Raw genomic sequence first — 13,443 nt, forward strand, 5'->3', positions numbered from 1 at the left:
GCCCGGCACTGATTGGTTTCTTATTAGCTCTTGTAGCTTATATTAACCCATTAGTCTTATCTATGTTAGCCACATGGCTCAGTACCTCTTTCAGCGAGACAGGCCACGTCTTGCTTCTTCGGTGATCTGGGCAGGAGTTGAGGGAATGGGCTTCCTCCTTCCTAGAATTCTCCTGTTCTCATCGCTTTGCCTCTACTTCCTGTCTGGTTGACCCGCCTATACTTCCTGCCTGGCCAATCAGTGTTTATTTAAAACATGATTGACAGAATACAGACAATTCTCCCACACCGAGTGTTGTAATTGATATAGTTTCTGTGTGATTTTTTTGGGGTCAAGGTGACTGGGAAATGAACGAGCAGCCTCCACTTACATAATAGCACTCAACATGGGGAAACTATATCCACATAAAACCTGAGAGAGCTTGGGAAGGAATTTTAGACATAAAAGAACAAAGTTAAGTACAGCTTCTTGATAGCAGCATTTCCTTGGGTAGGCTCTGTTTGTTAGAGGCAAGCAGAGGCACAATTCCTTTAAGAGAAGGCTTCCTGACTCAGCATTAGCAGCAAAAACTGTGTGGCTTCTTTAAGATCCAGCTTCCTGGTTCGTACTGATCCTGTTCCTGAGCCCTTAAATGAGGTCTGTGAGCAGTATTTTACAAATTGTTTAATGGCAACATAGACCCTGCTGCATTCCTGGAGCCAGGACGGCGAGCATGTCTTTCAGAGTCAGTGAATATGTCTCCACCACGTTGGACAAAGCGGAGCCAACAGACAGGACTGCAGAGTTGGCCCTAGTCATGCCTGCTTAACATTTTAAAAGAAAAAAAAAGGTGCTTTTAGTCAGAAATGATTATAGATATTCAATAAAGACAGATTCAGACAAAAATAAACCTCTGAATGTGTTTAAAAACACAGTGTGTTTTAAAAGTGTACATAGGCTTAGGTGGGAGAAGAAAAAGAGTTTAGACAGTTATAAAAAGAGATAGTTTTAAAAAATAAAACAAAGTCTTTATAAAAGACAGAGTAATATAATAGAGCACAGAGAGTCACAGATGAAAGGAGTAAAGAAAAATAAGCCATATAAAGATGAAATATACACAGAGAGTCTGGATTATGTATATTATTGCGTTTTTTTTTTTTTTTTGAATTTTTTGGCTGCAAAGAGACATTTGATTCTGGGGGGTGCTAAGTTAAAGCAACATAAAGATATCTTGACTTCAAAATTTGGGTCTAAGTTACACCCTGGTTCCAAAAGCAAAACTAATAAACAAACCAGAAAAGAAATGACCATAATTATTTTCCAGGGTAAAGAGCTGGTATCTTCATGTCTTCACACCAGCATTAAGATATGTAACCAGTATATATTCTCAAGTTCTCATTGTCATAGAATGGAAAGAACCAAAGTTGATTTGACTTTGGTCCCCTGAATCCTTCAAGTTGGGATAAATACGGTTCTGGGAGTTGGGGACAGAGAAGGCTGAATCCCCAGTTCTGGTAAGGATTCATTGAGTAATGGCCCAATCTCATTTTTACCTGAATTGATGAGATCATTCATAATTTAATGTGGACATGTTTTCCTGGAACCATGAAACCCAGCAAGCTACCTCCCCTTTTCTGGGATGTAAGTTCTGTTTCTAGGACAATCATTTGTTGCACACTGGTTGCCCCTTTCCTGTATTAATTTGTACTGGAACAAAGGAGAGAAGCTTGGCTTGGCATTCATCCTCAGAACCTAAAAAAAATATTTTATTTTTTTAAAGCAATAACATAAACTAGGTTGCAATTTAAGTTTTTATGAGTGTGTGCATGTGAGCATGTGTGAGTATGTGTACCTGTTAGAGTAAGTAGAAGCCAGAGGTCAACTTAAGTTGTTATTCCTCTATTCTACCTACCTTGTAAACTTGAGACACAGCTTCTTGTTAGCCTGGAATTTATCAAGTTGTGCAGAAAGCTTCAAGGATCTGTATGTCTCTATAGCCCTTGCACTGCGATTACAAAGCATACCATCATGTCTGGCTTTTAGTTTTTTGCAATAATATTTTTATTAATTGAGAATCTTCTGTAATGCATTTTATCATATTTATTCTTCTCCCCCAATTCTTTCCAGATTCATTACCACCTCTTGAGTCACTGGATGAGCTCTCTCTCTCTCTCTCTCTGTCACTCTCTCCCCATTAGTGAGTTTAATTTGTGTTGCTCTGATATTCTCGGATGTGGGGACTACCCTGGAATGTTGATGACTTACCAGGGGTCATTACCTTAAAGAAAGCTGTCTCTCTGTAAACAGAGGCTGTGCATTGGTTTCCCAGCTGCCCAGACCCGAATGCCACAGAAACTATATTAATTACAACACTGTTTGGCCATTAGCTTAGGCATATTTCTAGCTAGCTCTTACATCTTAAATTAACCCATTTCTATTAATCTGTGTATTCTCACAATGCTGTGGCCTTCCGGTAAGGTTCTAGCGTCCTTCTCCTTTGGCAGCTACATGGCATCTCACTGACTCTGCCTTCTTCCTATATCTTTGTTTGGACTTTCCACCTAGCTATATTCTGCCCCACCATAGTCCAAAGCAGCTTCTTTATTCATGGCATACAGAGGGGATTCCCAACCACCTCTCCTTCTTCCAGCAGGTATCAAATGGCAGTACCTCCTCGGCTTAGAGTGGGACTTCCATTCTTTATGCTGGGATTTTGCCAGGTTTGAGCTTCCATAGGTCACAACTGCTGTGAGTTCATATATACAACTCTCTGGGGAGTCTAGAAAGCATCATTCTTTGTAGCTCTGACTCTTCTCACTTACCACTTCATCTTCTATGATGATTCCTGGAGCTTGGGAGGAGGAGGTATGATGAAGATGTCTCACTTAGGGCTAAGCACTTTGCAGTCTCTTATTCTCTGCATGCTGACCAATTGTGGGTCTCTGAATTAATTACTATCTACTGCAAGTAGAAGTTTCTCTGGTTATATCCAGAGATGTACTAATCGATGGGTGAAGCAATAAGTCATTAGGAGTTGTTTCAATATTAAGCCCATTTAGCAGAATAAATTCTAGGGTTCGCCCCTAGGTCTCATGGTCCATCTAGTCTCAGGTTCTTGGCCTTGAAAACGGTGCCAGCTATTGGTTCCATATTGTGGAGCAGGCCTTAAGCCCAATCAGACACTGGTTGGTTACCACCAACTAATTCCATGATTGCGCCGGTGGGTGACTACAAAGAACGATTTTTTTTTTTTTTGATTTTCGAGACAGGGTTTCTCCGTAGCTTTTGGTTCCTGTCCTGGAACTAGCTGGAACTAGACCAGGCTGGCCTCGAACTCACAGAGATCCACCTGCCTCTGCCACCCGAGTGCTGGGATTAAAGGCGTGCGCCACCACCGCCCAGCTAAGAATGATGTTTTCTAGACTCTCCAGGCAGTTGTATATATGAACTCATCGCGGTTGTGACCTATATGAGTTCAAACCTGACTAAATACTTGCCAGGACAGTCATCATTGTAGCTCATAGGGCTTCTAGCTGGCTAAGACTGGTGAGTACTTTTCTTCTCTCATTCCATAACAGCATCTTCTGGCATCATGAAAGCTAGTCACTAGGGATGAAACTCCCAGATCAGTATTCACCTAATTTCTATATGGTTTGTAATTCAAGGTGTGGTTTCTTCAGCAATAAAGTCTTACTGCTAGTTCTGGATGATAACCAAGATCAATGACAACCACCTATATTGGTTGTTGTTGTTGGTGGTGTTTTTGTCTTTGGGACCATTACTGTCCAACAGCTGAAAAAGGGATAATTCCTGGTACTTGGGTTTTTATGTGCTAGTATGTAGTGTCAATATGGGGAGGAAGAGCTAACACTAAAGACTTTTGTGAAAACCACATGGAAATTTACTACTGTAGAAGCTCCCTAAGAAATACATATACATGATACACATATATAAAAAGATTTAAAATGACGGTACCCTTTCAAGGGGAAAGGTTCCTCAGTGTGCCGGCTTTTTCTTTTGGTCTTTTATAAGATGGATTCTGGGGAATCAAACTCAAATTCTCATGCTTGCACTTGTCAGGTGGCAAGCACTTTACCAATTGACTGATTCTCCACGGCCCCACATTTGGGGCTCTGCTGAATCAATTTTATTCCCATCACCCTTTACTAAAAACAGCAAGAAAGCCAGGTGTTGGTGATGCACACCTTTAATCCCAGCACTCGGGAGGCAGAGACAGGCGGATCTCTGTGAGTTTGAGGCCAGATTGGTCTACAAGAGCTAGTTCCAGGACAGCCAGAAAGAAAATCAGAAACCTACTGCTTTTAGTGAGTTGTACCAGGTTTATCTTTAGATCTTGAAAGATTCTTAGATGGCAGCAGAGGAGCCGGGCGGTGGTGGCGCACGCCTTTAATCCCAGCACTCGGGAGGCAGAGGCAGGCGGATCTCTGTGAGTTCGAGGCCAGCCTGGTCTACAAGAGCTAGTTCCAGGACCGGAACCAGAAGCTACAGAGAAACCCTGTCTCGAAAACTCCAAAAAAAAAAAAAAAAAAAAAAAGATGGCAGCAGAGGGAAGAGGGTTTGGCTAGCTTACTGTCTTGTAAGTGTATGTTTTGGTATGTGTATTGGGGGGGGTGCTCATCTGTGGACATATGTGAGGAGGATAGATCTAGGTTGACATTTGCTGTCTTCTCCTAAGGATTATTGCTTCAAGGAATCTGTAGCTTACCATTTTATCTAGACCGGTTGGCAAGCGAGTCCTTGGGATTGGCTTATTTCGCCCCACCAAACACTGGGGTTAGCAATGTGTGCTGGCCTGGCTGGCTTTTACTCTGTTGGTAGAGACCCAAATTCAGGTTTTAATGTTCTTCTAGTGAGTACTGCACCCACTGAGCCACCTCCCCCGCTCCATTGGCAAAGCTGTTAAAGCACAGATTTCAGAGAAGTCATTGAAGTAACATGTATGTGCGCTCTTCCAAATGTTCACAATATTTTGTGTGCATGTGTACATCACACGAGTTGTCTCCAACCCTTGGCTCTTGGAAACCAATAAGTGTTATATAAAGTGGTAACTGGAGCTCTCTACAGAGCTGGGCTTTTTAGAGCTGAGCCATGTGTTATGATAAACAAACAACCCCCCAAGTGTCTGTCTTGCTTTTGGCAGGGGTGTTCGGGATTCAGCTGTGAGGCAGCGGAACTCCTACAGAAAGAATTTGGGTAAAGAGAAAACGATTCCACGCCTTAGCACAAAACTAGGAAAGGCCCACAAACAACAAAAATTACATATGTGCAAAGGATATGGGGGTGACCTGACTCAGAACTCGAGAAGAAAAATACCAGTAGTTTTCAGGCCAAGAGGAAAGAGGGAGGTGAGCTCACAGAAGAAGTGTTTTTAAAATCTGTGGTTCGTTGTATTTTAAAAAATAATTTATGATGAACCAAGGACCTCATAATACTTAAGCTCGTCCTCTTGCATTAAGCACCAAACTGCACCCTTAGCCCTAGAGGAAGTGTTAACCAGCCAGGTGCTGTACCAAGTCCTCATACCCTGAGTATTTCTGTTCTATAGCCCTACGACAAAAAACTGTTGCTTCTGGTTGGGTTTAGAGCAGGAGCTTCAGGCAAGACGAAGCAGCACATCCAGGTGAATTCAGAATAAACAAGACCATTTTTATTTTTATTTATCGACCCTCTGAATGTAGCATGCCTGAAGCTATTCACCAAACTGCTCTTTGTAGCTGGATGTCACAACGACTCCAGGGACTTGCCTTGATGGGAAGAGGCTTGAACCCCACACACTTAGGCTTTGTCCATGGTGGTTATAAGAAATTGCCCTGTTTTAGAAAAATGCCTTTTCTTTCTTTCCCTTTCAAAACAGCTACTAGGATATTAATTATTCCATGTCTTCAAATGAAGGATCCTAGACAAATTCCCTCTAGAACTAAGGGCTGGGCAAAGGTTCACTCCCCCTGGTGAATAGTTCCTTAAAATTACACGAGACAGAATTCTGCCAGAGGGGGCTTTCTTCTTCTAGGCGAGGCTGGTGAGCAGTCCAAAAGTAAGTTTAATTGGTCTCATTCCTCTCAAGTAGAATTTGTTGCCACTGTTTCTTTCACATCCTCCCCTTCCCTCTTTATTTGGTTACTAAAATCATTTTCACAAATTCAACTCTTTTCTTTGCCTAAGGTGGGTGGCACATTAAAAAGGTCCAATTAACTCATAGATTAGAAACATGCCTCCAGAAACATTTGTGCTTCCAGCTGACCCTATAGCTCCCGGGCAGAATGCTCCTTTCTTCCTTCTCCATTGATTACTTATTTCAAGAGAGAAAGGACCAGAAAACAAAAGACAGCATCAAGGACCAAGGTTTTGCCTGAAAAATTCCCAGCAACAAATCATAGCAGGCAAACATGGCTCCATCCGTTTAGACAGATCCTGCAGAGAATCAGTCCTAAGTTCCAAGACCTTCCATGGACATAGTGAGAGCTGGTTTGAGCCAGTTCTTTCCTCAATGAAAAATATAAAGATGCCCCGTGCTTCTTCCATCGCTGATGGGAGGGGAAAATGGATGTGTTTACATGGTGTCAGAGGATGGAGCTGCCAAGGCAGCGAAGTAAAAGTGTAAAAAGGGACAGGCTGCTGGGCTGCTAAGCACACCCCCAGATCTCCCAGACATCTGTACTATTACGGTCTTTATGTGTACTTAAAAACTGTCAGAGTCATTAACAAGAAACGAAAAACCAGTGGGTTTGGTAGCTGGGAGATGATCCTCAGGCAGAAACACAAGGGCCTGGGAGATACTTCTCTTGAAGTCATCAGTGTGTGCATCTGGTTTTAGGAAAGACCTAACTCTCCTAATTAGATTCTAATTCTCTTAATTAGATCCACTGCCTCTTAACTCTGTGCATTAAAAGAAAAGATATACCAATAATATTAGCTTCAGTACATAACAAGCACTGATGTAAATTAAATGAGTTTGCTGAGTTTTGTAGACAGGCCTTCACTAGGTAGCCCAGGCTTACCTGGAATTTGCTATGTAGATCAGACTGGCCTCCAGCTCAGGGAGATCCAATTATCTCTGCCTCTCAAGTTCTGGGATTACTGTGGTCAGCTGTTCAATGAATTTTTTTTCTTCTAAAGCAAAATATTCACAAGTGGGTTTAGAATGGAGATCTCCCACTGGCAGCTAGACCCCAGATTACATCCTTGCACTGGTCTTGTCTGGCAGAGAAGTGTGCTGCTTGCTCCTTGGCACCCCTTCCTTCTTCCTGCCTGGGGAGACAGGCGCTGTTAGTGGCATCATCCAAGCTCCCTGGCGGTCAGATGAGCCTGGGGATGGCAGGTAGGAAACAGATGCACCAGGAAATTCTACCCTTCCATCTCTGCTTGCAGAAGCCCCACAGCAAACACCTCCAGTGCACATCCTGTGTCCTGTGCTTGCTTTTGTTTCTTTTAATGACCCACACACTTTCTAAGAAGACTATAAGAGTCTTTCCTTTGAACTCGGCTGGTGGATTTTGTTTGCAGCCAGGTCTCTCAGAGATACAATGGTGACAGATTTGGCAAACGGGCGATGTGTTTGGAGCAGCAGTAGGGTTAAATTTCAAACACCTGGGATCCCACCCAAGTTTTCTTCCTTGCAGCCTGCTGGGTGGGAAGAGAAACAAGAAACATTGACCCACACTAACACACCCAGATTTCTGTGGATTGCGCTATACCTGGTGAGAGATGCAAGACAGGGGCGGTGCCAGCCAGTTCACTCCTCTGCTGCCTCTGCAGTGAATAAGAGATTCTACTCATCAATGAGTATAGTGCACGGAGGTAAAAGGGCTTTGCTTGTGACTCAATCTAAAATACTAATAATACCAATACTAAGAATAATAATTCTGTAAGACTTTTTCTTTCTTTCTTTTTTATTGTGGAGGTTGTTTTTTAAATAACAATTTGCAAAAGGGAGAGGAGACTCCATAATGGGATATTGAGGCAGGAATCTAAGCTTCATTCTGTCAGGGAAACTGTCCTCAAGACCTTGGGCAAAGCTAGGACTGTACATAATTACAGAGGTGGTGACGGTGGAGGGATGGGGGCTCTGTGAGGAGAGGGGGCTGGCGTATGTGAAATGACATCCTCGATCTTTCATATTTATATTATATATGTATATGTATATAAAAATATTACATCCAAGGGCGACAGTCATTTGTACCATTTCCCAGGGTTACCCGGATGCAGGCAAGGAAAGGGCATGGGGCGGGTGTGGAAAGTGGCGGTGGAAGCACCTGACTGGAGGCTCAGAGAAGCTGCAGGAGCTTCAGGGACTGTAGGAGGGCCCCCGGCTCTGCCGAGGCCAGGTACTGGCAGCAGAGCCAGTCCTCCAGCTCCACACCCCGCCTCCGGTCCACTGCCTTCTCTGCAAACTTCATCATCATCAGGGCTCGCTTCATGTCGATCCAGTTGTGCAGAGTGCTACACAACACCTCCTCCGAGGTGCACGGCTGTTCCACCAGCTCCCGCCGGGGCCCCCACAGCAGACACTGCAGCACCCGTTTAGCCTCACCTATGCGGATGCGCTTGATGGGGTCGGCCTCGAGCAGCAGGTGAGCCAGCTGCTGTAGGCCTGGAGAGTAGAGAGACAGTGTGGGTAGCGGGGGTAGGTCCTCCCGCCGGTAATCGCGCTCCCGCAGCTGGGCCCGCACCTCGAATGGGTTGGGCTGGTGGAGCAGCTCATAGATGAGGATGCCCGTCTGGAACTCATCAAACTTGCGGTACTGGGAGGCAGACACGATCTCGGGGGCCAGCCGGGCCTGGCTCTTCTTCTGTTGCAGGTTGGTGGTGCCTCCTGGCTTCTGCTTGGCCTTCAGGAAGTTGCTGATGATGAGTCGGGGCAGGTGCTTCTCACCAGGTCCTCCCTGGCATGCAGTGGTGGCTGTTGGCGTGGCTGAGGGGTACCGGGATGTGGTGGTTGTGGTGGTGGTGGTGGTGGTGGGCGCGGTGGGAGTGGCAGAGGGTCCCGGGGAACCCTGCGGGCTGCAGTGCGCCAGCAGCAGGTTCTCCAAACACAGGTCCCGGTGGATGATCCCGTGCTCCTTCAGATGCTCCAGCCCATTGCAGAGCTGCAGAAGCAGGAAGCACACCCGTCGCTCGTAAACCTCAGGCTCTGCCCGATGGCTGGCCGTAGAGTCCCGCACGAAGTCGGAGGCCGTCTGGTGCGGCACCTCCCGGGTGATGACAACCACGCAGTCCTGTTCCTGGGCAGGGGAATGCGAGGGTGCAGCAACAGCAGGGTCCTTGCTGGATGTGTCGGGGGAAGCGAGCATGCTGGAGGGCACAGAGGCCACAAAGTGGCCGCAGTCTTGTTGGATGTTGAAGTGCACGGGCACAGACGGGCTACAGTATGATGCTGATTTGGGTTCCGGGGTTTTGCAGATCTGTGGAGAGATGGAAAAATGAGGTGAGGAATGGGATCCGTGGTTCTCTGAAACAAATGCCAGGCTATTCAGTATCATACCAAGAGGTGGACAACTCGTTACGTCACATCATACATTTAAAAAAAAATCACTCAAAGGGCTCACCAAGACTTAAGAGTTAGTTCAAAAGCATTCAAATTTTAGAAAAATATGGAAGAAATATATGACAGTATTTCTGAGACTTCAATTTAAGCAGCATTTTCTCTTATCTCTCTCTTCCCCCTCCTTTTCTCCCTCCCCCCCTCCCTTCCTCTTTCCTCTATTTCTTTCTGCCACACTGGAAGTGTGGTCCACAGAAGAAAATAATCCAACCCCGTGTTGCTTCAGCAGCACTGTGGAACAAGAGAAAGATGGCTCTCGTCCACCGAGTGGCCAGGATGGAGCCTCAACAAAGCAGAGCAGTTTCCACATACTCAGGCTGACTCCCCATCCTTTCGTGTGAAAGCAGGGTGGGGCTGTAGGGGATTTCAGCAACCAGGGTATTCCCGCACCTTTAGGACTTGGCCACGTTCTCCAAATCGCCTTGCTTCCTAGATCTAGGTAGATATGTAAAGCCTGCTCTCTGAAAGGACTTAAGGGCTGACTGGGTAGCTGCTGTGCAGGAAGCTGTACTCTGCCCCAAGCCAGAGCCAGAAGACGAGGGCTGATCACAATGGTGTTTATGAACTGACACAGGACTTCCTGAAGTTCCGTTGCATAGACCTCTCATGCCATTTATTTCTATTGCAGCCATATAAACCATACAGCATGGAATTCTGAATCAAAGAGTTCATTCAGTCTCTGAATAAAGTTTTTTTTTTTCTTTAACAAAGCTAACCAGGGAGTGGGTAACACATTAATGCACTAATCTCTTCATTGTGGAGGAAGACTTGCAATAAAAGGGAAGTATGTCTACCCAGACATTGTTCCCTATTATACTAATAAAATCGATTTGGAATTCACGTAAAGGAGCTTGCCTCGGGATCTTATTGCAACATACCCAGCCATACCGCTTTTAAATGACATTCCCCTGGAATCCTTTTATTTATTAAGTGCAACACTATTTATCATTTTTATTATGAAGATGATATGTGTGTGTAAGGAGAGGGGGACGCTGTGCGTGAACATGAGCCGTGGAGTGTGGGAGAGGTGGAGGGTATCAAGGGACAACTTCTCCTGATTGGTTCCTACCACAGTGAGTTCTGGGACTCAGACTCACGTTGAGGCTTGCACAGCAAATGGTTCCACTGGCTGAGTCAGCTCTTTGGCCTTGGAACGCTTTTAAAAGAACAGAAATTTGTGGGGACAGGTCCCTGAGAAAGCCTTGCCTATAACACTCAGTGACTGCCCAGCCACTGTCTGTCAAGCTCTCGGAGGACAGGTAGAGGATGTCACTCTGCGTCCACAGCACATACACATTGGACCCTTGCATGTGTTGGGCACCGCGTCACCCATGCGGCTCTCACGAGATGGCTCCTTAAATCCCACAAGTAGGTGCTCGAACAGAGGGGAAACTGTGGCTTTGGGAGTTGAAACTACCTGACCAGGCCCCTGGGAAGCGTTCTCTAAGCCAAATGCCCAAGCTTTGGGAAGAAGGAGAGGTGGGTTTAAATGTCAACTCAGCAACCTTCGACAAGTCACAGGCGATTCTTTTCTAAAGCGGTTGTGGATCTCTTGAGAAGCTTCAAATACGGAATCGAAAAATATGGAACAATGCAGGCTCCAATAAATACAGGGCAAGGTTTCAATGGTTCTTGTCACCGTATTTTTCAATAACTGATGGCTGTTATAACACAATAACTGATGTGTGACTCTTGTGCACATATCTGCTTAGAGTGGCCTTATTTAATCTATATTGTCAACAGTGAACGCACAGCTAACACACTACGTAACCCCTATATTCTCAGTAAGTCCCATCACGGGCTCCCTGTGTAGGAACACTTAACAATCCCCTAGCACTACACTCGAGGAGGAGGGGGTTAAATATCAAACTCATGAACAAACCCAACAATGCAAAGTATAAAAATAGTGAAAAAGGGAGGTGCGGAGTATCCTCAAAAAAGAACACATGTTTTCGGTTGGAGCAGTGAGCAGATGCTGAGTGTGTTCTAAAGCCCCATCTGCTGGAAACACGCACACTGGGCCATCCCCCATTGTCTTCTGCCCTGCATATGTCCGCAAAGGATGGGAAAATGGTTGGAGTATTGATCTGTGGGTTACAAAATGAATTTCAACGGGCAGATTATGCTACATGTATGGAAGCGACGATGCTGAGAATCGGCGACATTTATCTCTCATTCTGTTTTCTTTGTGCTTTTAACTGGGACAGTGGAGGCTCCTGAGGATTAGCTTAAATGATACAGGTATGGCTTTGGGCACTAAGCCTGGCCCATGGTGAGCCTGCAATGAAAGGGTTGCTATGGTGACCGCTCCTGCCATTATATCTGTAGCCATGTGGTAGGGCAGAGCTATCCAGAGCTGGTTTGCAAGTTCTCTACAACCCTTAATGGAGCAGCTGCCAAGGCCTGGGATGGGCTTCCAAAGCTTTCTTTCCTTCAGGGTATAAAAGGCTCCAGTCCAGCACACACGGGGGCCTGGAGCCCCAGCTGAGCCACTGACATTTTGCACAGAGATGTAAATGAAGGAGCATGGTAAATAGTAACTGGCTGGATGCCTTACAAAATCAGTGAGCAGGGCCTCAAGAAAGGCCCACACCACAACCACCCCCTCCACTGGAGTGAGTTGCTCTAGGAAGAGATAACCAGTGCAACCTCCCAGCATCCTACAGCGTGAGATGAAGGCTGAAAAATGGAGAAGTGACAGCAATCTTCATCCCTTCCTCTGCCACCCAACTCATCCAGGGGACCCTGTCCTTAGCTCTGGAACTTTCCAAAGACCTTGGGATCGGCTCAGATTGCAAACTTTGTTGTGCCTTAAGCTTTGAGCCTCATTGATGGGTGAAAATCCAGACTAGGTCATGTCTGTTAAGCAATATATAAATAAATAAAGAGAAATAAAAGATAAAAGATCCACAGCCTCATTGGTCCCTAATGATGAACTGTATCTCTACATGGCTGAGAAACAGTTTCAACCCCCAACTCTGAAGAACTTGTGATTTTTCTTCTTCTCTCCGCCACATATTCAGGGAGTCAAGCTCAAAGAGCCGGTTTATGTCTTGATGTTGCAGGTCAATGAGCCTGTGATTGGAGGTTCCAGAGTCAGGTGCAAGCAGGTGCCTGTCTGCCATTGTTCACGGGGATTCAGGAGCAATGCTGCATTTGATTTCAATGTCAGCTCCCTGCTTAACATGCATAGATGAACTGAGCTCAGGGACGCGCGCGCGCATGTGCGCGCGCGCGCGCACACACACACACACACAGGCGGCTGGGAAGGAGCCCAGCTCCCCCTCCCCTGGGCTCTCAGATGACTGTATTCCGTCTAGACTGCAGAGCTAATGAAGTGGAACAGCTGCACGTGCCAAATGATGCTTGCAGCTCCCTGCCCCCCACCGCCACACCAGGCACACTTACAAAGTCATAATGCCTTTCCCAATTACAGGATCGTCTCATGCGTATGTGATACTGTTCTCCAAACTTTGTTTTACAGGTAGTTCAATGAACAACCACTTCTCCAGGAGAGTCAAAATAGGAACCCTCTGGGATCCTATCCCCATTGGAGATCAAGGATAATCTTTAAGATTCCTTCAGGTTTAAACTCCTAATGCAATAAGGGGTAACACTTGCTTCTGCCATCCTCTGGGGAGGCTGAACTTTTTGCTATGTATTGGGGAACATTGGCTGTAGATTTCAAGCTACTTGGCACAATCACTTATAGGTAGGGAAAGAGTCTCTGCCCAAGGTTTGAACTTGGTGCTAGCCTCTCCCTTGGTTCTTGCCGTGTAATCCCATCACTTTCTTTGAATTAAAGACTTTCTTCAAGACTGCATGAGACTGATGTGGGATTCCCTTCTGTATGCTATGAATATGTTTTATTACCATCGGTTAATAAAGAATCTGCTTTGGCC

General features: G+C 45.6%; 1 protein-coding gene across 3 annotated transcripts in view; it reads right to left on the reverse strand.

Annotated features, from left to right (window-relative positions):
• Nucleotides 1-7,890: 7,890 nt before the first annotated feature.
• Prag1 (PEAK1 related, kinase-activating pseudokinase 1) overlaps nucleotides 7,891-13,443 on the reverse strand; it is a 55,649-nt gene continuing 50,096 nt past the window's right edge. For all 3 annotated transcript variants that reach the window (XM_057752921.1, XM_057752922.1, XM_057752923.1), the window contains exon 6: nucleotides 7,891-9,401. In XM_057752921.1, coding sequence (XP_057608904.1) covers nucleotides 8,265-9,401 — 1,137 coding nt within the window. In that variant the 3' untranslated portion in view covers nucleotides 7,891-8,264. The remainder of the gene's footprint in view (nucleotides 9,402-13,443) is intronic.

This window comes from Chionomys nivalis, chromosome 20 (assembly GCF_950005125.1).
Source record: "Chionomys nivalis chromosome 20, mChiNiv1.1, whole genome shotgun sequence".
Lineage (NCBI taxonomy): Eukaryota > Metazoa > Chordata > Mammalia > Rodentia > Cricetidae > Chionomys > Chionomys nivalis.